The following is a 25,598-nucleotide window of genomic DNA, read 5'->3' as shown; positions in this document are numbered from 1 at the left end:
TGTCTCCAAAAATGGTGGCCCTGAAGAGAGTGGAAAGCTGGATAGGCAGTCCCCAGGCATTGCCCCGGCGGTCAGCCATGCTCCACCTCCATTACTGGTAATAGCAATGCTATATGCTAACTTAACCGGCAGGCATTTTTCTTCTGCGAGTCACCATAACGATGAGCCGTAGTCATGAACGTTTGCAAAGCCAGGCACTGTGATCTCATTTTGTTGGCAGAGTAGCCATGAAGATAGGGAGCTTCGTGGTTCGCTTTCTGCAGGCGAGGAAGGCACAATGAAGGTGGTGACCCACCCAGCTCTCTCAGCCACTGAAGGGTCGGACTGATGCCAAAGCCCGCTACTAGCCTCCAAACCTCTGGTTCTGGTTCTCAGGCTCCATGGGTGTGCGAGGCTTGCTGTTAGGGGGGGGGGGGCAGAGCAAGAGTGAACATCGTCCTTCTTGCTATGAAGAGGTAAGGCTGGATTGGCCTGATGTTTTCCAACACTGGGGTTTGTGGTCCCATCTCAGTCTTGCAGAGAGCTCTTCTGGGGTCCCAGGTATGAACAGTGTGGGCCATGTACAGACCTCTCCCTAGCTGTGGGCACCCTGGGCAGGGCAGTGCCAATCAACATGACTGAATCGCCTACTGCTGGGAGGTCTTAAAGTGAGGGCATCAGTCAGCGGGTTTGAAGATACAGGCCTTAAAGAGGAGGCAGTTGGGTGTTTTATGTCCGTCTATCTAGTACCCGATGGACAGAGCCAGGAGGTGCAGCCAGGCTTCTTAGGAGAAGCTGCCCACGCAACTCCAGCTACTTAGAGCTTTTCAGACAGTGGACAAGATGTTTTACACCAGAGACTCTCAGTGACACAGCAGCACACTAGCTAGCCAGCGCCAGATGGACGGCTTTTCAGCCTACTAACACTTGCTAAGCACCTACTGTGTGCCTAGATAGTTGTCGCCAGGTGAACTTGTCAAGCACCTACTGTGCGCCAGACATTTCACATGGTCACAACATTTTTCATAAGGTAACATTAATTATTTCCACTCTAGAAATTGGTCTGTAGTTCAGAGAGATCGAGTCGTTTGCCCAAGGCCACACTGCTAGCAGGTTGAGGGCAGAGACTCATCTTTCTGTCTAGCAGGTGATAACCAAGGGCCCCTGTACCATGGGTCCATGGGCCCCGTTCTCAGTGGGTAGCATATGGCAAATGAGGAGCGGTAGCTAGTGAGGAATGTTGTTTCAGGAGCCCAGAGTGCTGTGGGGACTTCCAGTGCTGAGAATGGACTGAGAGAGCTATTCCATTGGTGAGACAAAATAGAGGAAGGCAAGGCTGGGCGGTGGTGGTGAGTGCCTTTAATTCCAGCACTCGGGAGGCAAAGGCAGATGGATCTCTGTGAGTTCGAGACCAGCCTGGTCTACAAGAGCTAGCTCCAGGACAGCTAGGACTATTACACAGAGAAATTCCATCTCTAAAAATAAAAACAAAACAAAACAAAACAAAACAAATGGGGAAGGAAGTAAGAATGAAGAATGTGGGTTTGAAGGGGGCATCAGAAGCAGCATGTACGAAAGCAGGTGCTGCTATTTAAGGGTGTGTTCAGAGAATTAAAAAGGACGTTATCAGTGTAGCTGGAGGTTAGCTTCCCATGTGGAAGGAAGTTGGGACAGGCAGACCCAAAGCCTCATTTTTAAAGATATCCTACATATTGGCTCGTCTGAAATAGACCGGTGTATCCCTCTTGTCCTGCCCCCATTATTAAGACACCTTCTTCCCGTCTCATGAGTGTCCCCATTACATGATACTAACCATGGTCATGGGGAACCACCACAGGATGCAGGAGGAGAAAGGCGCCAGCCTATCAGAGGAGTCCGCTGGGTTGGGGCAGATGAAATACTATTGTGTTGTCCCAGGAAGAGATGTGGCTGCTATGATGGAGGAAACTCTGTGAGCTTAGATCTGGAGAGCAACACCACATGGGCTCTGGCCCGGTCCCTCTTCCTCGCCATCTGAGGCCTTGGAGGAGAAGTCTCGATGTGGCCACTGTGCTGGCCATGCCTGCAGACCCGAGTGGCTCGCGGAACGTAGCTTTTAACCCTCACCCCTACCCTGACCTCTGGACACTGACGTGCACCAAAGAGACAACCTCTGAGAGGGTTTGCCTCTTTAGATCAGCCAAGGCCTGAATTTGGGCGGGCACAGGCCTGATGGGTCAGTTCACACCCCACAGACCCTGGGCCTACCCCAAAGTCTCCGTCTGCAGCCTAAGGTGTCTCTCTGCTATGGTGCTGGCTGCTGCTGTGCCACTATACCCAGCACAAGGTCCTCCGGCCCTGGAGGCAAGGAGACCATTTTACATTCCCAAGATACTCTGTGCTCTCCCTAGGTGCTTTTCCTCCTGGTGGTCACATTGACCCTGGAAGGATGAGAAGGGCCCCCTCTGCTGGCAGGTTTCTGAGGGATGAGTGGGTGGCCTCCCATGGGAAGAGTTCTTCACAGTAGCTAGCATAGCTAGCAAACAGCCAGCGTTTAGCCCAGACACAAGCTGCTTCCCAGCCCTTAGAAAAGTTGATGAAACTCGCTTTTATGTCCCCTAGGACATTTTAAAATATAAAGTCAGGGCTGGATGTGATGCATATGCCGTTAATCCCAGCACTCAGAAGGCAGAGAATCTCTGAGTTCAAGGCCAGCCTGGTCTACAAAGCAAGCTCCAGGACAGCCAGGGCTACACAGAGAAACCCTGTCTCAAAAACCACAATGAAAAAGAAGAGGTTAGTGGTGCTGTGACAGCCAGGACAAGTTGCCCTAAACCTCACCTGTTTTTGTGACACAGATATCCACAGCAGGGATTGAATCTCCACTGTTGTTGGTTCGGAGACTGTAGATCTATGTGGTCTTGAGTGCTATGACGTATTCTTCCATTAGGTTTTTGTTTGTTTGCTTTTTAACTGTTTTGGGTTTGGAACACAAGGACAGGCTCTCACGTAGACCCGGCTGGCTTCAAGCTTACTGAGTATCCCAGACTGGCCTTGAACTCCTAACTTCCTGCCTCCAACTTCTGAGGGCTTGAAATACAAGCCTATGCTGCTATATTGAGTTAGCCATGTCCAGCGTGAACTTCAGGCACACTGTAACCAAGGCCAAACTCCTTCCAGGCCCCATTTGGCACCCTCCAGCCCAGCTCCCCTCTCAGGCTCCAATCTAGTGTCCACGCGGCTGTTCCCCTCTGCCCTGCCTCCTCTGTTATCTAAACCCAGGCGTTCCTCAAAACTTGCTGAGCTGACCCTGAAGCATCTTTATCTTCCTGCCCAGAGGTTAAAGGGAGACTCCCTGATGCCCCTCGAGCCCTTTGGTTTCCACAGTGCTTTCTCTGTAGGAACTCTCCTAATCCCGGGGATCATCACCTCTCGACGGACAAGATAACTTGCTTAAGACTGAGTCTAAGCCTGCGGGGTTTGCATAGCTGCCCTCTGGCTCTGCCTTCTCCGCCCTCTCCACTGTGAACCCGACTGTGTCCTAGAGAGCTGAGTGCAGTGGTCCCTGGTTATCTCTTCCCATGTGGCAGCTTGCTCCTGTCACTCCTCTTGCCTGAGGGTTCTTACCCAGATGCCCTTCCCTGCCCCCTCAACTATCTGGAGGCAGCTGCTCACCCTGCTGTTAGTAATGCCTGTTGGTCTCCTGCACTCAGAATGGCTGGTCACTTTGGGGGGCCTTGCTATGTGCTGAGTGGACACCCCTCAGGAACCATAGGAGGAACAGTTCACAGGCTTTGGATTCCCCAAAGTGTTTATTGCCAGGACAGGCCTAGGCATATCCTCAGAGGTAGGTAGATGGCCCTGAGGCTTCTCAATACAACGGCTGAGGACAATCTGAAGATTGTGCTAGCAGTTTGGGTTGGAGGAGGTGGGGAGGATGGCAGAAACACTAGCCATCTCTGAGTTCTGAGAAGTGTGGACCAGGCCTGCATTCCAGTCTTGCCTTAGCCTGTCCCAATAAAAGCCACCATAGACACTTTTTGTTTTTTTTTTGGGGGGGGGGTCCCCCTTAGCATTTCTTTTCTCTTTTTTGAAACTGTCGCTTTGGGGGTGTGATCCTAATGGCTGCCTTCCTCGGCTGTTCTGAGCTCTCTGGGAGCCCGTGCAGCCACCTCAGAGATGTACATGAGGAACAATCCCGACCTGGCAGTGCAGGGAAGATGCCCCCCTCACTGGAGGTGTGGGGACTCCACGGAAGGCCCAGGGTCTCAGAGGGAGGCTGCCCCAACTGCACCCCACTGGGCAGAAGCACTGGTCACCCAGCTTGCTCTGTGACTAACACAGGCCACTCAGCATCCGTACCGTTGGCGTTTTGAGCCGGAATGTCCTTGGGAGGGCTACCTTGTGTGTCACAACCACAGATCTTTATTCTCCATCCCCTGCCTGCCAGTGAAGCAGCCTCAGCCAGGAGAGCCAAACCCTTCTCCGCACCTGGGGACAAGGTCGTTTCCATGGAGAACTCGCTGGCCTGAGGCGCCTTCGTTCACACGTGAGGAGAACTTGCAGTTACGGGCTGTAACTGAAAAGCAGGAAGGCCCATTGCTGTGCTCTTTGGTCCTACTGTGCAATGGTCCTACTGTGTGAGCCCCAGGCCTAGACCAGACATGCTTGTCACCTCTCCCCACTCTGAACACACAAGCCCACACCCACACCCCATCACACCCTCAGCATCCCTTCCTCTCCCCAGGGCTGGGAGTGTGTAGGAAGTCTCATCTGAGACCAGTTTGAAACCTCATTTGGGGTCCAGCAGGTTGCTTGTCGATTGTCTCTCTGTGGGCGAGACTCCTAGATTCTGGGGGATCCTGAGGGAAGAGGGGAAAGTTTTAAGTAATTGCAAGCTACTGGCCGGGAGGCACACGATGGAGGAGGAAAGGCCCACACTGGGTTTATCAATCCCAACATCAAGACTATCCCATCAGATATTGCCACGTAGCAAAGCTCTTCTTGATTTTGTGCTGCCCCCTGTGGGCTACCTTGGACTACCCTTCACGGACCTGCTCCAGTGTCACCTGGCTTCCCCCCCCCCCCACACACACACCTTTTTTTGGTGCAAAGATCTTGTTGCAGGGAGCATTTGGGTATGTTTTCTAGTCGAGAGCAAGGGGGCCATGAGGCTGGAGCAGCTAGAGGGAAGGGAGCAAGAAGGGCTCTGAGTTGGACTATTCCCTACATGTCTGGACCTGATGTGGCAGAGGACATTACCGCGCGACAGGGCACTGCCCGCAAAAGGTCATTTACCCCCAGACGCTTCCATGGGACTGGCAGGCAGAAAACCATGCCAGAAGGACAGGTGCCGGCCAGAGTGTCTGGGTACTCCTAGGGAGCAGGCTGGCAGCAGCCACTGACAGTGTGTCTCTGTCTGCACAGGAGTCAGAGCGGCTGGAGCTCATGAACGCCGAGCTGAAGACCCAGATAGAGGAACTGAAGCTGGAGCGGCAACAGCTTATCCTGATGCTCAACCGCCACCGCCCCACCTGCATCGTGCGCACAGACAGCGTCAGGACACCTGAGTCCGAAGGCAACCCACTGCTGGAGCAGCTGGACAAAAAGTGACTGAAGGCTTGGAGGAGGCATCACAGGATGGGGAGGGGGGACGGCAGAAGGAGAAGAGGTGATGGAGGTCTCCCCCTGGGCGCATGATAAACTCCACCATGAGGCTTGGCATAACTGGCCTCCAGCCGGCTCCTTTCTGAAACTCAGCCCAGCCACGCGAGAGCAAGAGCAGACTGAAGAAACCAGAGGGACCAAGCGACGAGACCAAAGTTGACCCGCAGGTAGGGGCTGTCCCACTCCAAGGCCCAGCTTGAAGGGCACCTCAGCCAGAGAGATGCCCAGCTAGGTAGCCTCCTCAGGCGCTCCTCTGGCCTCTCTGCCGAGACCCCCCACCCAAAGGACTACCGAGCAGCCGAGAAAAGCCATGCGTCCCAACACACGGTGTGGCCAAGGATGGAACTCAGCGTGGACTGCAATCCACCCTCCCCAGCCCTGCCCAAGCCCGGTGGAAAGGGGTGCACTGCGGGCGGGGCTGTGATGGCCCTGCTGGAGTTTGCTGTGGCACTGAGGCGCGGGCGCCCTCCCAAAGCACACAGTCGATGAATGTTTACAGACTGGCTGTCCTGGCGGGGCTTCCAACTGCACACCTTTTTTTTATACTTTCTTTTTTTTTAATATTTTTTACAAAAAAAAAGATTTTATACGAGCAATATATATATGGATTTCTATAATCACTCGATTGACACAGTACAAATACGCTATGGTCTGTTGTTAAGGACATCCACCCTCCGGGTACAGCCCTTGTAATTCCTAAGTACTGTAGGCTCTGGGTGTTGAGGGGTGGTGGCCAGGCGGTGGGGGTGCATTTGCATCCTTGTAAACCCTTCCTAGTACTCAGTCCTGTATCGCTCAGTAAACATTGCTCTAATTACTCAGCTGCCTCGAGTGGTGTCTGCCCGGGGAGAGGGCATGCCCAGGGCAGGAGGCGTTGGGAGTAATTGCCATAGCTGCCCTCCCAGGTAAGCCTGAATACGCCCAAGTCTCAGATGAGGAGGCGAAGGCCTAGAGAGGTTAAAGAACTCCATCCATTACTGGTTTTGAGAGTACTCGCTTCATTTATTTAGGCCAAAACTTTTTAATATTTATTTTTATTATTTTTAATTGTGTGTGTATGTCTTTGTATGATATGTGCAGAGGTTAGGGGATTTGGATCCCTCTGGAGCTGGACTAACAGGTACTTGTGAGCCTCCTGATGTGCTTGCCAGGGACCGAACACGGGTCCTCTGAAAGAGCGGTATATACTCTGAACAGCAGAACCGTCTCTCTTCAGCTTCCACAGAAGCTGCACCCTTGAGTGGGCCACGCACTGCAATGAATGGAACCTTTGCTGGGGAATAAACAAACCTTGGTCTTGCCCCATGGAGCCCACGCTGGGGTCATCTTATACTTGCTTACTTGCTTTAAACCCAACACCCTTCTTCATCTGCATGGCAGCTGTGTCAAAGGGGCAGCCACTGGCCCCAGTTCATAGATGGGGATTTGAAGACCCAGGGAGACAAGATGAAGCCACCACTTGTTGAAGTCTTAACTGCATGACAAACATGAGGTCACTTTTACTTCCTACAATAGCACAAAGCAGATCCCCCTCTCAGACAGATGGCTTAACTAGGGCTCAGAGAGGGCACATGACTTACCTAGGGTCACTCAGCTCACAAGAAACAGAGCTGGAATTGGAACTCCACCTCCAGAGACACATGGCTTTCCCATCACCGGCTGTCTCTGATTGTCCTTATGGATGAATGCCACACCCCTGGGAACAGGAAGTTTAGAGGCCACCATTAGAGATATGATTTGGGAGAGAGCTGTAGACTCTGGAGAGTTGTAGGTTGGCCCATGGTGGTGTAGTGAGCCAGCTCTCCCAGCAGAGGTGTCCATGACCTAGAGACACGTATGTCTCTCATCTCCACAGTCAAATTTCCTGTCCTGCAGAGTTGGGGCAGCCCAATGCCATTCAGACAGCAGATGCCACTTGCTCCACACGTGACCGTGTGCAAGGCACAGCTCGATGTGCTGTCTGCTTCTGTGAGGGTTCAGCCAGGCCAACAAGGTGGTTGCTGTCAGCTCCCTTCCACCCAGAGGCTCACCAAGCTCACAAAGTCCCCCAACTTGAGAGAAGGGGGATGAGTGTAGACCCTACGCTGATCCTTCCTGGAAATGTTTCTTCTGGGGCCGGGGAACTTCTTGATATTGAATCTTTGTGTCAGTGACCATGAGTGGCCTCTCAGTCATCGATGAGGCATCTGGGACGGATGGAAATGGAAAATAGGTCACTAATAAACAGTTGGTCCCCCTCTTCTTCCCCTTGTGTTCCCTCCATCCGACTTGCCTGGTGTGGTCTCTCTACCCAGAGCCGCAGCCTGGAGACAGAACGTGGCCAGCTCCCTGTCTGATATGGCAGCACACAGTAATAACCCGTCACCTGGGTTTCTTTAGCACTGTCCAGCCAGGAGAGTAAGGGAAGTGAGACTTTGTAAGAGCCCTTCCGGAGGCCTATAGATGCCCCTGCAGGGTTGCTGTCCACCCCAGGCCGTGGCTTCTTTAGTTTCCTGCTGGGAAGCCAAGAGCTGGACTTTCATAGATCCAACCCTTTGTTTTTTTGTATGTTTGTTTGTTTTTGTTTTTTAAGACAGGGTTTCTCTGTATAACAGTCCTGACTGTCCCGGAACTAGCTCTTGTAGACCAGGCTGGTCTCGAACTCACAGAGATCTACCCTCTGCCTCCTGAGTGCTGGGATTAAAGGTATGTGCCACCATTGCCCGCCTGATCCAGACAGGTTGTGTGAACTTCTTCCTGCTCTTGCCATGGTAGCTTTCTCCTTTAGTTGCACTCTTGGCTTCACCATCAGAGCCAGCTCTAGGGTGTCTCCTGTGTGTCACACACTGTGTGTTTCAGCTGGTTCACGCAGCTTTTCTGGGAGGTCCATGCAATAGTCTCAGAAGGACAAGGCAGAGAGAGGAGGGACCTCGCCCAAGGTCACAGACCTGTTAGGTAGTGACGAGATGCTATTCTCAGCTCCTCTGGTAGATAACAGCTGGGCCCGCGCCTCCCTGGGAAAGGAAATGGTCTGAGCTTAATTTGTCTGCAATGAGACCTCAGCTGCCAGAGCATCACGGCAGCAGGCAGAAGTGATGGCGCAGAGCCTTATGGGTTCACAGCACACACCGGGTCGCCAGCTCTTATGTCCATCTACAGAGGAGAGCTTTGTGTTTCCTTACCTGTAATGTGGGGCAGTAGGACCCTAATCTTTTTTATGGGCATGTTCTCAGGATCAAAGAAGGAATGGAGGTAAATGAGCAGTATCCTGCCCTCTGTTGGAGAGGCCACTTGGTATTTATCACAAAATTATTTGACTATCTTTGAGTCTCTAAAGGCCGGCTGCAGAGTTTGCATTCTAACCAGGGCTTGTTGTGTGATGTGATGGAAGCCTGGGATCCAAGGCTCCTGGGCTCCTACAGCTGTGTTGGGTTCATCATTCCCTCCCTGAATGTCCAGGATGAAGCAATTGAGTTGCGTGCAGTCACAGCCTGAAAGACAGGTGAGACACATTTGCCATCACCAGAGAGGCAGGAACCAGAATGGCTAAAGGAAGCTTCCATCCTCTGCAGGTGGGACTCTGGGGAGAACAGTGTCTATTGCGGTGCCGTGACCTGTGGTGACAAAGCAGTTTCCCACCTAAGACTGGTACTTGGGAGAAGTTCTGTCACAGGCTCCCCAAAACGCCCAATAATCACCACTGAGACTGCTGTGCTAAAAGAAAACCAGGGGTCACCTAATCACCGTGAATGGTGGACAAACAAATGATGGTCTTTCACAGAATCACGTGTTAGCCCTTAGAATGAGCCCCTACTACGCCCATGGTTAGCCATCTATCCATTGGGATGAATCTCGGAAGCAGTCGGGAGCTGGAGGGCAGAGGAGCAGAGACAGAAGGATGGAAGGTGTGGCATGTTTCTCAACACGTAAATGGATACGTTCTTAAGGACACACAGAGATGGTAGCAGACAGAGCAGCAAATGCAAGAATGCTATAAATACCCAAACCAGGGGCTGGGATTGACGTGGGGTGGGCAGGAACCAGCGGGGGATTCTCCAAGGGTAAATAGGACACCAGGTTTCAACTGTACGTGTGACCGTTTCTTCGCTTTTAAGCATAACCATCAAATGTACAGTAACTCCAGACTTGCCAGAGGTGCTCAAGGGCACAGTTTATATTCCTTTTCCTCCTTTGTCTGGTTCAAGTTTCCTGGTAAAAAGAGCAGATCCCAATTCAAATAGAAGTTTTGCCCCCCCCCCCCATTATTTCCTTAGCAAACTCAGGAAATAAAAGCCACTCTGAAATTTCAACGGATTGCAACACTTGGCTCTGACTTTATGCAAGTTCAGTTGCATGCCTAGAGGGAAAGAGAAGCCCTTCAGAGTGTGTGAATCTAGTTGGCCCTGCCCTGGGGAGGACGCTCTGCGGGTGTTACCCTGGAGAGTTGCCTCTGCCCTGGCTCAGCAGCTCCCGGTGCCTGAGCACTGGGGTGGGCAGCTAAGGTGAATGCAAAGTTGATTCCTGCCCCCTCGATGCTCTCCTTCCCTGCTGGCTTTGCAAACCCATCCCCTGGGCAAAGACTCCACTCTGCCCCTTCGGTAGGGAAAGAATAGGGTGGGGGCAGCCTTTGAAAGACAGAACTCAGTGGGTCCCGGTGCACGGCTTCTTGCTGCTGCTGTGACGTTACACCAGGGGAAATGGCTTCAAGCAACACATATTTTATTATCCCACAGCTCTGGACTTCAGAAGTGCAAAATGCTTCTCACTGGGCTAAAGCTAAGGTATTGACAGGACTGTCCCTTCTGGAGACTCAGGGAAAATCCATGCTTTTTCAAAATCACAGTCCTTCCTCTCCCATTCCAAAGCCAACAATAATAGCTACACATGTCCTTTCATGCCCAAGCCCCCTAATAGTGACTCTTTTTCTTTTCACATCTGTCTTTGTCTGGTGTGAGTGTACACGTTCACTACGCTGATGTCTCTCTCAGTCACTCTCCATCTGACTCTGAGACTGGATCTCTCACCAAGGCTGAATCTCACCAGTTCTGCTGGAGTTGCTGGCCTGCCAGCCCCCAGGATTCTCCTGTCTCCGCCTCCCAGTGCTGGATCACAGGCGTGTGTAGATGTGCCTGCCTTTTTATGTGGATGCTAAGGATTGAACCCAGGGCCTCCTGCTTGCACAGCCGAGTTCACAAACTGAGCCACCTCCCTGGGCCCCATCTACTGCCTTGTAAGGACCCTTGTGATGACATTGTCCCCACCGAGATAATCTAGGACAATCTCTTTGTTTTTAAGACTGGTTAACAACCTTATCTTCAGCAGGGCATTGGTGGTGCAGGCTTTTAATCCCAGAGTTTGGGAGGCAGAGGCAGGCAGGTCCCTGTAAGTTCAAGGTCAGCCTGTTCTACAGAGTGAGTTCCAGGAAAGCCAGGGCTACACAGAGAAACCCTATCTCAAAAAACCAAAAACCAAACCAAATCAAACCAAAAATACCCACCTTACCTACATGTCCCACGTTAGCTTCCCAGGCTTATGACAACAGGTTCCAAGGATTAGAATGTGGCCTTCTCTGGGCTGGACATTATTCTGCCTGTGACCCAGGAAATGAAGACTTGGAGATCCTTAACTAAGATCCTTCCTGCTACCGGCAAGACAGGCTACATTCCCTGTGAGCTCCACAAGACGTGTGGTTTACCTCCACCCACCTGCTCCCAGTGCCTGGCATTCAGATCTGCGAGACAAAGCAAACACAGGAGCCTGGCCCGACACAGAGATAAATGTGCATACCACCTAGACACATCCATCTAGTCACGGAAATGCATAGACACGGGCACGTTAAATACAAAATAGTGAGAATGCCCAAGTCTGGTTAAAAGGGCAGCTAATTGAGCTGGATGCGCTGTTTCAGATTAAAAACTGCACGGGACAAGGCCTACACAAAGCCAAGCCATTCAATATTCTTGCATGAGGCAGGGAAAGACTCAGATAACTCCCTCCTCTAGCTGAGGAGCCGTGACAGTTGCCTGGAGAGAAAAAAGTAATTTTTCTTTAAGAGTGTGGCCCCTGGTAGGGTTGACCATGTCCAGTGGCTTCTTCGCAGCCACGAGTGTATGGGCAGCGCAAACTGGACTCAATGGATTATTTTTTATAAAAGGACTTGGAGTTGGGAGCAGGTGGGAAGTGGACCCAGGATAAGTCAAAGGGGGGGTAGAGGGCTGCATTTGGTCAAAATACGTTATAGGAATGTATGAAATTCATATATAAACACTAGCTATTTTGAGAGACTGATTTCTTGCTAGGGAAGCAAAATGACCCACATACCTTCCCTGCTGTAAAGGACACTACGTGCTGGGTGCTGTCCTGGACACCGCTGTGTTCGCTTCCAGCCCTCTGGACTCTGCTTTTTCTCACAACCTATTCTGAGCAGGTGTGAGCATCTCCACACAGGCACAGCCAGATGGCACCTCCTCACGGTGCAGGCCCTGACAGTCCCACTTCCTACCCTGGAATTCATCTGTCTATACACACACGACCTGGAAACTCAGGGCGTCGATGCTTCTAGAGCCTCCTGTGGTTACTGGCGGGGAGGAGAGTGTGGCGAGCACTCTTCCTTTTCATCCTCCCGATGCATGGTTCTGAGTTCTCTCCCACAGTCCCTGAGGTCTAACAGTAGGGTAAGAGAAGGCCTGTAGAAGAGGAACTGTGGAGGGGAGCTGTGTGTGGGGGCCGTTGTTGGGGAAGGGAGTAAAAGAGGGGAGAGTTGTGGAGGTGGTCCGTAGAAGCGATTTGGTATTTGGTCCTGTGACACTCTCTCCTGGTCCCACTTGATACTGCCCCCCCGCCATGCTGACTAAGCACCAGAGCGTAAGGCTTGGGCTTCAAGGTGTGCTTCACAGGAGCCAAGCCAAGCCAAGTGCTGCTCGGACTGGACGGTGCAGCGAATAGCGCCCGCCTGTGTGGATCACAGAAGCTCGGATAGTCTACGTGGAGCGAGACGTGACACTGGTGGAAAGGACACGTGTGCCACCTGAGTGCCCTGGAGGCCAGTCACAGACCTCGACCTCGGTTGGTGTTTGCCAGCTGCTTCTGAAGTCAGCTGACTAGAAACTCGGCAGGGGCTGTGGAAACCAGAGCCCACCTTGGTAGTGTTTTGTTGAAGGGACCCTTGTTTCTATAGCACCAGGGCACACTGTGCTGAGAACTGGATCCAGACTCAGACTGTAAAGACAGCAGGCCTATCTGTGAATGAATAGCCCTTGATGAATTTTCTTTCTTAAAAAACAAACAACAGAAAAGATGTGTGTGTGTGTGTGTGTGTGTGTGTGTGTGTGTGTCTGTCTGTCTGTCTGTCTGTCAGTCTGTCTGTATGCCACAGTATGCTTTGTGAAAATCAGAGGACATCCATGTGGGCCCAGGGATCGCATCCAGGTGGTCAGCCTTGGCTGCAAGCTCCTTCACCTACCAAGCCATCTCGCCAGCCCCTTTGATGAATTGTCTGACATCATATTTAGGGCCCTTAAAAGAGAACATCCTAGGGCAACAGACCCTAACACCTGAAAGGGGGCATTTGGGTGACTGAGAATTATGAACCCCCAGAATCTGTTGAATATTGTGGAGAAGCAGAGGCAATCAGGTCACCTGCACAGGCTGCTGTGAAGCAGGCCCTGCCGCCTGGTGTTTGTCCTCGGGCCCACCTCGGCCACACTCACCTCCAGACACAGGTCAAAGAAACACAGTCCCTGGCCGAAAGGCAATTGCTCACTTATTGGAGGATGCCCAGACCCTGGCTGACAAGTATCTGCTGGACCCAGGAGAAGACATGCAGGAATGGTTGCATCTCCGCAGGATTTCCCGCAGTCTGGGAAAGTGGGAGCCTCACCTCTGACTCAAGCAACAGCATCAACACCTGGGATGTATCCGCTCCACTGTCCGTGTAGCCGCTCGCAGCGCACAGAGATGCTGGTCTGTAAGTGGGGTGGAAACATGCGGACAGTGTCTCCTCGGGGAGGTAGGGAAGAGCCCAGAAGGTCCACCAAGAAGTTGACATGTGAGATGGGGAGGGTTTAGGTGGAGGCACTACCGGCCTCCATATACACCCCAAAAGTCTGGGATGTTTGGAATCTCCAGCTCAGAGCCCCATTCCAGACCCCTCCCTCAGCACTCTGAGTGGCATTTCCCCTGGAGCTGCCCCCTCTAAACCCCACTCGGGGAGCCTAGCACTGGCCCCTCCCCTGACGCTGCTGTCTTCCAACTCCGCCCCTGAGAAAGCCTGCCAAAGCCAAAAGTCAGCTCCTCCTTGAGGCTGCTCAAGACCACGCCTATAGGCTACTTAAGACCTGGTAGTCATATTTGCCATGTGACACCTCTCGTACCCTCCTGAGTGTCACCCAGGAGTGCTCTGCTCAGATCAAACCTGGCTTTATTAATTCGGTTTGATTGGCTTATTACATCAGCGGTAGTGGATTCCCACTAAATGGGGATTAGAAAGTTTATCAGGAAGATCATCATCTGACAGTGCTCCATAGAGCCCCAGAGATATCCCCCCCTCCAGGTAACAGACACATTGTGATGAGGGACAGCAGCATCTTGGAGAAGCTTGGCACTGGGTTCACCATAGGGAAAGCTGCCCTGAGACTGGAGCTGTCTGGCATCGATGGTGATTGTGGAATTGCAGAATGGGAGAGGCCTGTTTGAGACATGATGTGTAACAAGAGAGCCTGCTTGCCGGGGTTTCTGTCCTGCCCAGTTCCCACAATCGTTAGGTCCCAAAGAAAATCACACAGAGATCTCCATAAGTTATAAACTGATTGGCCCATTAGCTCAGGCTTCGTATTAGCTCTTATAACTTATATTAACCCATTATTCTTATCTATGTTAGCCACATGGCTCAGTACCTTTTTCAGTGGGGCAGGTCACATCCTGCTTCTTTGGTGTCTGGGCAGGACTGCGGAGAGAGCTTCCTTCTTCTCCTGTTCTCATTTCCCCACCTATACTTTCTGTCTGGCTACTGGCCAATCAGCATTTATTTAAAATGTAATTGACAGAATACAGAATTGTCCCCCACCAATGACGAAGGGCATTGTTGCATGGTGGGCATCAAAGTTCTCCTCCGTGTCTGGATGGACGTCAGCTCGCAGACCCAGAATGCAGTATGCAAGGCACTAGGGACTCTGCTGAAGAAATCCCTGCATTCCAGACACTCTACAGCAGGGAAATGGATTTCTCAGCTCTTCTGAGGACTGTTGAATCCATTACTAATAATGGGCCATGCCCATTAATATAAAGGATGTGAGATTTATGTCAACTTGACCCAACTGAAGTCATTTTGGAAGAGAGAACCTCAATTGAGAAAACCTGTAGGCAGGCCTATGGTGCATTTTCTTGATCAGTGATTGATGTGGGAGGGCCCAGATCACTGTGGGTGGTGCCACCCCTGGTCTGGTGGTCCTGGGTGGCCAAGCAAGCCACAGAGAGAAAGCCAGTCAGCAGCACCCCTCCATGGTCTCTGCATCAGTCCCTGCCTCCAGGTTCCTGCCCTGACTTCCCTCCCCAATGGACAGCACGGTGGAACCATAAGCTGAAATAAACACTTTCCTCCTCGGGTTGCTTTGGGTCATGGTGTTGGTCACAGCCTTAAGGCTGTGGCCTCTGTGGATGGTGTCACAGAGCCGGATGGTGACTGATCCTAGTCTGCCCCACAGTGGCTGCAGTAGTGAGTTACAGTCACACCCTTCCTGTTGCGTTTGCCTAAACTGGAAGTGTGCATTTGGGAGGGAGAAGCTTGGGGACTGCAGAATCCTCACGTTCATTTTGGACACTCAGTTGTGGCGGAAATTCATGCCGGCCTGGAGCCAGAGGGTTAGCAAGTAGCCCCCACTAGCCATGAACCCGCGCTGGGCCATACCCGGCCTAGCTCCGGAGTTAGCACACAACCCTAATCCATCCTCCGTGTCACAGATACCTTTTGTTGCCCTATGTGAATCTTGTCTGAGAGTTTCCCATGGATTCGAAGCCTGTGCAAACTGGGTTATGGGGAAACCCGGAAAACCGCGTTACCTGGTAAATCAGGTATCTGCACTTGGCATTGTATTTTTGGAAGCTTCATTTGGTTTGTCTTGAGATATGGAAATCTACTAGCTAAAATGTAAACAAAGGAAAAAATACAAGAGGCAAAGGGGCCAGATGGTGGTGGCGTATGCCTTTAATACCAGCACTCAGGAGGCAGAGGCAGGTGAATCTCTGAGTTCAAGGCCAGCCTGGTCTACAAGAGCTAGTTCCAGAACAGGCTCCAAAGTTACAGAGAAACCCTGTCTCGAAAAACCAAAAAAAAAAAAAAAAAAAAAAAAAAAAAAAAGGCAAAGGAAAAAAACTTCAGTCCACAGAGGCTGAGCCCCCTGCAGCCGAAAGGCTAAATTCATTCTCAATTGAGTCTCTTTTGAGTCTTCATTTCACGAACCCGTGTGAACCAACACACCCGGGCCACTCAGTGACCTCTGATGGGAAAAGCTGAGCAGATGCATCTGAAACGATCCCCCTCCCCCCCACGCACACACACGAGAAATCAGAAATGCGCAACGCAGAGAGAAAGCTCCTGCTGCGGGGACTCAGAGGATGGAGGTGGGCGTGTTCCCCACCAGACCTCCGTGGGATCCACTTGTTTGGCCCCCGTGCAAGGTGGATCGCAGAAGGTGAACTACTGTGAACCTAGAAATTGTTGCCAGTGTGCTGCGTGTTTTGTCATCACAGCCAACCATACTGCTCAGTCACTCTGGCAATGCGTTCTTCTTAGCTTCCATTAACCGGTAAGATACAAAGTAGCTCACTTTAGTTGGTACCAAGGCTCAGATGGTGAATGCCTTCCCCTCCCCTGCGAAGACCCATGCCTTCCTGACTTGGTCCTCAGCTGGTGGTGCTTTTAGAATGTGGTTGGATTGTTAAGAAGTGTAGCTATGTAAGAGGAAGTTAGGTCACTAGCGGTGTGCCCTTGAAGAGGATATTGGGACCCCAGGGGCTTCCTCTCTCTCTCTCTGGGTTTCCTGGATGCCAGGAGGTGAGTGGCTTCCTCTATCATGCATTTGGTGCCACGATTCTCTAACTCATCACAGGTCCAAGGCAACAGGGCTAAGCGATTGGAACTGAAGCCCCAGAAATAATGAGCTAAGATTATTCACGCTAATTGCATGATTACTTCAGGTATTCTGTTGTAGTGCCGGAAAGAGGACAATGCAGGTGGCAATTGTATGCGAGGCTACTAATTGGTAAATATGTTCTCAAGTTTCACCCATAGGGGAAAGGAGTCAAAATCTGTTCACTTTCTCATGGAAAAATCAGAGATGCCCGTACCATTTAGCTTGAGGGTTACTTTGACTCTCTTTCCCCATCCTGGTATGACCCAAGGGAAGTTGGAGTCTCTTGATATTCCACAGGGTCCCGAAGCTCCCATTGGATGGATGCCATCCTGCTCGTGAGACCCACAGAGCTAGAAGTGGCAGTCACTAGATGCCTCGTAAGCCACAGAGACGGTAGACAATGGGAAAGGAACCCGAGGTGAATTTATCGCCTGCCACATTGATGACTGGTCCATTGGTCTGATGTGTCCCAAAGCATCACCTTCAAAACGAAGCGCGAGTTCATATTGGATATTACACCTGCCACAGAGAAAGGGGCCCAGGGCCTTCGCAGACCTGAATTTGGAGACAACATAGATAACGTGTTAGGCATAGGTTAGTCTAACTAACCCACAGGTCGGCTTCAAGAGCTGCCAACGGTGAGGCTGGTCTAGACTGCCCTCATAGCTGCTCTTCGCCATCTAAAGAAACCCCAGAGCGGAACAAAGCTGCAGCGCATCTAACGTCCTCTAGGTGGCTCCACTAAACAGAGCCCAAGGTGGTCCACACCACTACCCTACACCTGGTGCTGGGAAGTCCTTTGTGGTCACTTGCCCAGAGAACCTCAGGGCAGGTGGATCTACTCAAGCCGATAATGTCCTGAAATGGCTTCCTCCTCCTCCTTTGACTGGGAGGCTGGAGGGAATAGCAGGCCCTCCCTTGTGCTGGAATATGAGCTCCCATGGAGAGGATGGGATCCCATGGGACTCTTATTCATTTGCTCTGCAAAGCTGGCCCCATCTCTCCATGAGCATATCCCAAACCAGGTAAAGGGACAGTCAGAAACAGTTCTGCACACGGGGACCTGGATTTAGACCTTCTGTGCCTTACTGTCTCTGTTAAATCTTTAATGAAATTTTTCCTTCTTTATTTTTATTTTATTTTATGTGTATGGATATTTCTCCTGCTTGCCTTGTCTGGGTACCACATATGTGCAGTGCCTGCAATGGCCACAAGAGGGCGTCATGGTCCCTGGGACTACGTGAGTTAATGTTAGAACCTAGCACTTTGTAAGTCCTGATCTTGCTCTTGATCCCCACAGACACACAGACACACAGATACACACACGTGAGCAATTACAGCAAGGCCACGTGACTCCCTAATGCTCTAGGAAAACAAAAGACGGAACCTGCTGGGTTCTTGTGAGATTGGTCATATTACTGAGGTGCTGAGGCATGCTATGGCTGGAGAAACCGAGGCTTGGCTGAGAGACTTGCTCAGCTTCACACAACTATCTGCTAGGTTCAGTTGAACTAGTGTTAGCTGAACTCTGTTATGCTTTAGGTGTGGTGTGTAGCAATCGGGTTTAGAGGTGGGGCTTCATGAAGCAGTTGGATCGTGAGGATGACGGCTCCATCAATGGGGTAACCTTCTGGCAGATTGCTGCAGAGAGAGCGGTGCGGCTTGTTTGGAGGAAGCAGGTCAGTGGGGACAAGCCCTGGAAGGTAAACTTTGTCCCTGTGCCCTTCCTGTCTCTCCTGCTTTCCAGCCACCGTGGGGAAGAATGCCTCTGCTCACCATCAGCCTAGAAAGAACGGAGACAGCAGCCATGGACTAAGACCTCTGAAACTGTGCTCCAAAAACAAAAACCACTCCTCCTTTTAAGCTGCTCTCTCGACTCTGAAAAGCCAGCACAAAATGTCTTCCAGGCAGGAGAGCAAGTATGGGAGGCCTGTGTGGTAAGGGCCAGGCTGCGGCGTGAGGTGAACAGCAAACCACATTCTTTTTCTAGGGAAACGAAACCCTCCTCTGACTGAGCACTGGCAGTAGTAGGGATTTTTGTCGTTCTTCATGTGCCAACATTTCAATATTTTTATGGCAGTCCTGGTCTCGCTCCCCCATCGCGCTCTGGCCCAAGTGCCTTTCCTCTGCTATCCCGGAGCTGCTTCATCTAGGTGACCAGAAGTTGTCCCTGTCTCAGGAGACAGTAATCTGTGGTGCCACGAGAGTCGGTCACAGACGTCCAGCAGCCCTTCAGAAGAGAGAGGGCTTGGCAAGCTGTCCACAGTGGCCCCAGCAATCCCGTCTCAGAAATTCAAAAGAAGGAGGAGGGGGCAGTGGCAAACAATTACATTTTAGGGCAAAATGGCCAATAGGAGCCTCACCAAGAAAATATCCAGATGACAAGCACGCATTTGTCAGGAAGGGACGTGCTGCTCCGTGCTTCTGGGAGTGGCTCAGATCCAAGCCACAGGTGTTATGAATTAGGCATGAAGTGGGACCTTTAGCGGGTCCCATGGCAGGTGAAAGACAAATACGCCATGCAGACGGAGCTTGAGTGTGGAGTTTATTGAGAGAAGGGTAAATAAAGGAGAGAGAAGAGAGAGAGACACAGAGGAGGGGGAGAAGAGAGAGAGGCAGAGATCTGCTGGCCTCTTAGGAAGACCAGCAGGAAGATAGCAGGAGCAGGCGGGGCTTGTCTCTCTTTTTTTTTTTTTTTGAATTTTTATTTATTTATTTATTTTAATTAATTAAGTAATTTATTTATTAAAGATTTCTGTCTCTTCCCCCCCACCACCTCCCATTTCCCTCCCCCTCCCCCAATCAAGCCTCAAGAACAATGGCAATGGGTTTTTGATCCTACTGCACATACTGGCTTTGTGGGAGCCTAGGCAGTTTGGATGCTCACCTTACTAGACCTGGATGGAGGTGGGTGGTCCTTGGACTTCCCACAGGGCAGGGAACCCTGATTGCTCTTTGGGGCTTGTCTCTTAAAGGGACCTTTGCACCTGTGTGCAGTGCAGTCAGGGTACTGCTTGCCATGCTCAGAGGGGGTGATGCACTGTGCCAGGTGCCCAAGGGGCAGGACCAAGGTGTGCCTGGATGCTAGCTTTCCTCCCTTCTTTTTTTATTAAAAAGGTGAAGAGTTGGCCGGGCAGTAGTGGTGCACACCTCTAATCCCAGCACTTGGGAGGCAGAGGCAGGTGGATCTCTGTGAGTTCAAGGCCAGCTTGGTCTATAAGAGCTAGTTCTAGGACAGACTCCAAAGATAGAGAGAAACCCTGTCTAAAAACAAAAACAAAAAACAACAAAACAACGGCAAAAAAAGGTGATGAGTTAGGCAAGGCAGGTTAAGGGAATGAGAGTTGAGTTCTCAAGACTGCTTCCTACTGCCCTGGGGGCATCGACCATCTTTGGGGGAATCTGAAAAAGCTGGGGTACCGCCACATCCTGGGGTAGCTGGCTGTTTTACCGCTGTTCAGGCTCTCTGGAACTCTGCTGCCTCTTAGACCCGGCAAGATGCTGGCAGAGGAGAGGTCAAGGTTACGTTTAGGGGAAAATTTTTTTCTTTAGGTCCTGGTAATTGAGGGGGAGGGTGTCAGGACCAGGGAAAGGTGGGAAGGTTTAGGGCCTTAGGGTCTGGTATTTGAGGGAGGGGTGCATCTGTTTGAGGTGAATGCTCCAAGTCAACTCCCTGGAACTTACAAGAATTCTTTGAGTTTGTGAGATCATAAGTTTTAGACACATTGGCAGTTCCACTGTTTATAATCTGCACTGAAATTTACGTTGTATAAATGGCAGTATATTTATGCCAGAAATGACTATGACTGGTGGTTTTTTTTTGCACAATGAAAAGCACCTTTTAAGTCTATAGTTAAACTGTTGATCTTGCAGTTATGAGTGTAGCAGTACTCTGCCAGAGCTAGATTAATAGCTTGTTGCAATTTTATTAATTAATGCTAAGGTTATGAACAGTAGCATGAGAGAGAAATCTGAAAACTTGCATATGCACACCTTAAAACCCTTTCTTATACCCTGAAGCAGTCCTGGATCCTTGCATCTGAAGCTCTTGTGTCTTTACATAAATAAACTTAAAGCACCTGTTCTTTCCCCATCATTATGGCAACACCTTAACACGCCAGAGAAATCTGCTTTGTGAGTTTTCTCTTTTTCGAGTCTGGAAATGAGCTAAACTGTGTCTAGACTTAGCCTTGGCTCTAGGAGAGTGAGGCCTGTGACCTGAATTTTACACAGAGAACTGAGAAGGCAGCTGGTAAAGCTACCGGTCGTCACACTGCATCACAGAGCTTGAGAAGGATAAATTTCACCCGAGTTAATGCTGTAAAAAATGACAGAGACTTGATTGGCTACCCTGACAGCCACGTCCCAGGGTCCTCCATAGTTGTTGGGGGCAGTGACGTTAGGGCACGTCCATCTTACAGATGGCAGCACGGGGCCTGTCAGGCTTCAGAAGAGCCTGTGGATTAGGAGTTTGTAGGATGACTGGCCTGTCTTTCCCTGAGCCAGGAGGCAGTCGATTCCAGTGTCCCATCGTTCACGGTCTGAAGAGATCTTTGCAACAGATGAGGTGAAAGGCAGGTTCGCTCAGTGGCTAGCGCTTTTGTTCATGAAGCAAGTTATGGGTAGAAGTTCTTCTGTTCCCATCCATCTTCTTTGGAGGAAGTAGGGTTTGCTGCCAGGAGCCAACCTGTCTCTCTGTTATGAAAAGCCTTTGTAATTAAACATTTAAATGCCATATTCCCCAGATCTCTGAGCATTTTAGGGCTGTGTATTGGGTATATATGAGTTTATGACTACTGTATAGGATCTGCCCAGCGAGCTGGATCCAAGCTGATCAGTTGTGAAGAAATATTTTTACCCAGAGTCCTCCAGTTTGACTGTAACTGGTTTTAACTTAACAAGTCACATTTGTTTGAGAATGTTAGCCTTTGTTAACATGAAATAGATCTTTATAACCTTAAATTTTTTTAGCAGTATATAGACTATGTTTTAAAGCAGAGTTAAATCACATTGTAACAGATCTAACCATATGTTTTTATCATCATTTAAAAGTACATACCAGTTTAAAGTATTTGGGACTTGTTTTCTTAGTCTAAAAGGAGGCATAATGAGCAGAGCTCATTAGGACTGTTTAAAATATTTTTCTTTAACAATAAGTACATGTACACATACATGCAGTTGCATTTAAGCTGCATACACACATACACATACATATATTCACACAGCTAGGGTTAAGTCAAAAGTGACATGCATACACACAGACATAAATTAGCAGGAGTTGAGTAAAACAAGAAGAAAGGGAAAACCAATGTGTATTGAGTGAGAGGAAACTGGGTTTTCCATCTCTGACTTGCACATGGTAGCAAACAGACAGGGCATTGAGAGAGAGAGAGAGAGAGAGAGAGAGAGAGAGAGAGAGAGAGAGAGAGAGAGAGAGAATCAGAGCCATCAGTGAAGGAGAAAGCAGGTTTCTTGCAGGTGGAAGGGAACAGATCTGCTGCAGGTGGAGAGGGCCGGTGGGTGGGTGGATGGGTAGGGTCCCTGCAAGCTGGGAGGGTGAGCTAGAGAGCTAGCTGGAAGGCGTGTGGGTGGGGTCCCTGTGTGACGTAGGTGCTTTGGCGGGCCGTGCCAAAAAGCCTGCCACTGTGCAAACATGCCACATGCAGCAGAATTAGCATAAGAGAGACATTTAAAAGCGTAGCTAATGGTGTAAGGGCAGCTGTGACAGGTGGTGACGTAACTGCTCTGGCTGTGGGGGCAGGCTGCTGTGGTGCTGTTTGGCTAGGGGCAGAGCTGTATGAGTCCGTGGCTCCTCCCTGCCGCAGTCGCCACCAGGGCTGAGTGGCACAGGAGCTGGTCAGGTGGCTACCCTTAGTAAAGATGGCAGTTAAGATGCCTGACCTGCCCTTAGCCAAGACGACGTTTTAACTCCTTCATCTACCCGTCCACTGGCAGAAGTTAGAACGTTCCCATGAAAGTTTGGGATATGTTTTGTCGGCTTGATTCCCTTGGGTGAGGCAGGAAGACCCAATGAGTTAAACTCATATCCGTGCAAATGCTCTTAGCTGTCTGTTCAGAACTGCTCCAAATGAAGACTGGGAGCAAACTCTGTGGGTCAGACTGCATGTATGAACACCCGAATCTAGATCCTCAGCACCCATGTAAAAGTGCTGTCAGACCCAGTGTTTGGGAGTGGAGACAGGTGGATTCTGGGAACTCACTGGCCAGTCAGCCTTGCAAATACGGTGCGCTTCCAGTTCAATGAGAGGCCTTGTCTGAAGGAATAAGGTGGAGAACAATAGAAGATACCAGATATCTTCCATCTGTCCACACTTGGGCACTCACCACACACACACACAGAAAAAAAATTAAAAAAATAATTATTTTAAATAGGCGATAATGCAATATATTCTCAAGTGGGTGCATAGGCAAGCTTATACACTCATACAGTAGAGTCATATTGAGCAATATGAAGGCGTGAGGGGTCCAGGGCTGTCACGATGGCTCAGCGGGTAGAAAGAACTTGCTGTACAAGCCTGAGTTGGATTCCCAGAGAAATGAGTGCACAGAGTTGTCCTCTGACTTCCACATCTGTGCTAAAGCATGTCCCTGCCCACCCATAACATACACATATATACAGCAATAATAAATAAAAAGTTCTCCTGCCAGGCAGTGGTGGTACACACATATTTATTTATTTATTTATTTATTTGTTATGTATACAACATTATGCCTGCAGGCCAGAAGAGGGCACCAGGTCTCATTATGGATGGTTGTGAGTCACCATGTGGTTGCTGGGAATTGAACTCAGCACCTCTGAAAGAGCCGTGAGTGTTCTTAGCTACTGAGCCCTCTCTCCAGCCCCTGGTACATGACTTTAATCCCAGTACTTGGAAGACAGAGGCAAGGGGATTCCTGAGTTCAAGGCCAGACTGCTATGGAACAATCTTTGTACACTATAAATATGCATTGCTCTCATTGTTAAGAAGTTGATTGGCCAAAAGCTGGGCAGGTAGACATTGGGTGACACAGAATACTGGGAGGAAGAAGGGCAGAGTGAAATGAGTCACCAGCCAGCTAGGGAATAAGCAAGGTATGCCAGAGAGATAAATTCTATGAGCCTTGGGACAGCACATAGATGAATAGAAATGGGTTTATTTAATATGTAAGAGCTAGCTAGTAACAATTCTGAGGTATTGGCTGGTCATTTGTAATTAATATAAGTCTCAGTGTGTTTACTTGGAAGCAGCTGGTAGGATAGAAACTTCCATCTACACCAGCCTGGTCTACAGACTGAGTTTCAGAATAGCCGGGGTTACGTAGAGAAACTCTGTCTCTACAAACAACAACAACAATAATAATAATAACAACAACAACAATTTCTTCAAAATTGAAGGGCCAGGGTAGAACTTGGTGGTAGTGAATTTGCCTAACATGTGGGAAGCACTGGGGTCAAACTTCAATACTAGGATTAAAGAAAAAGAAAGGAAAGAAGGAGGGAAGGGGAGAGAGGAAGCATGAAGGAGAGAGAGAGAGAGAGAGAGAGAGAGAGAGAGAGAGAGAGAGAGAGAGAGAGAGCAAGCAGACATACAAGCTATCAACCCATGAAGATCCATGGAAGAAGCCTAGGTCTGTATCACTGTATCACCAGAAGCCATTCTGGGAAGGACTCTCACTGGTATGCTGGCTAGTTTTATGTCAACCTGAAATAATCTAAAGTAATCAGAGAGGAAGGAGTCTCAGCTGATAAGATGCCTCTGTAAGATCAGGCAAGCCTATAGGGAATTTTCTTAATTAGTGATTGATAGGGGCAGATCCAGCCCACTGTGAGTGGTACCATTCCTGGGAAGGTGGCCCTGTTTTCTATAAGAAAGCCACGAGGAGAACAGTAAGCAGCATCCCTCCTGTGGCGAGCCCACAAGTATGATACAGTAAATGTACCGTTGACAGATCTATCAGACAAATCCAAGGGAGTACGGACACTCCATGTGGAGAACCCAACTTGTGAAGCTTTGGGAACACCCTCTTTTGGATAGTCATTGTCAAATCTGTAAAAGTCTTGTGAAAGCATGACATTTCTCCCTTCATAATATCCCAGCAGTGTATAAATCATTCGTTGAGATAACCTCTTCCTGTATGGGCAACTGTATCCCTTTTTCCACACCATGGAGCCCTGGTGTGAAAAGCATTCACTCAGTCAAACCTTCTCATAGTCAAATCTACATAAAACCAGTCTCCCACAGTTACCCTATTGACAGGACTCCCACAAAGAAAGGAGCCCTAGGCACTGAGCAGAGACACGGTTTGTCTGGGCGGGCCTGGATTCTCTAGCAGCAGACGCAGGAAGGTGTAATCTACTGGCCGTTTGCTCTAACCCAACAAGCTATTAATATTCTGTATTTACTCTTCACCTTGGTTTCAATTAGCATAAGATCATAGCCCAGGAAATTAAGTGTTTATGCCTCTACCCCTAGAGATACAGGAAAAAGGTTTGAGCCACTAAAACCAGCCTCAGAGAAATTAATCCTCACCTGGGTGCTAGCAGGCACCCATTGGAGTTACCAGCACTGTGTTCCAGCCTCTGAGGAAGGAAGCGGAAATGCTCAGAAAGGTGCGGCTGCGTTTTCTACAATTATTAACCATAATCTTTGAGCTTAATTAGTTACTCTTAAGAAATGTAGTTAGTGCATGTAAACTTCTTAGAAGTTTGTATTGATTCTTAATTAATCCTCCCAGCATCTGCCAGAGAGCTTCCCAGGCCTGCCTCCTCTGAGACACAAGGCGCCTGCTTGCCAGGTTTAGCCAGTTTTTGTGATTGTGTGAAATGCAGGCTTGTTACCTGTCTATAAACTGGAAACCATGTGG

The 25,598-nt window shown here is 49.9% G+C and overlaps 1 protein-coding gene across 4 annotated transcripts in view; it reads left to right on the top strand.

Moving 5' to 3' along the window:
• Positions 1-6,442, top strand: part of Jdp2 (Jun dimerization protein 2) — a 44,231-nt gene extending 37,789 nt beyond the window's left edge. For 2 of the 4 annotated variants that reach the window (XM_075947634.1, XM_075947631.1), the window contains exon 4: positions 2,581-5,358. In XM_075947634.1, coding sequence (XP_075803749.1) covers positions 2,581-2,590 — 10 coding nt within the window. In that variant the 3' untranslated portion in view covers positions 2,591-5,358. Of the gene's footprint in view, positions 1-2,580; positions 5,359-5,385 lie in introns of those variants that run through there. The other 2 variants (XM_075947630.1, XM_075947632.1) reach the window with 2 other exon arrangements.
• Positions 6,443-25,598: the final 19,156 nt, after the last annotated feature.

Source organism: Microtus pennsylvanicus, chromosome 14 (assembly GCF_037038515.1).
Source record: "Microtus pennsylvanicus isolate mMicPen1 chromosome 14, mMicPen1.hap1, whole genome shotgun sequence".
Classification (NCBI taxonomy): Eukaryota; Metazoa; Chordata; class Mammalia; order Rodentia; family Cricetidae; genus Microtus; species Microtus pennsylvanicus.
Note: the sequence above shows the minus strand (reverse complement) of the source record. Positions and strands in the feature narration are given on the sequence as shown.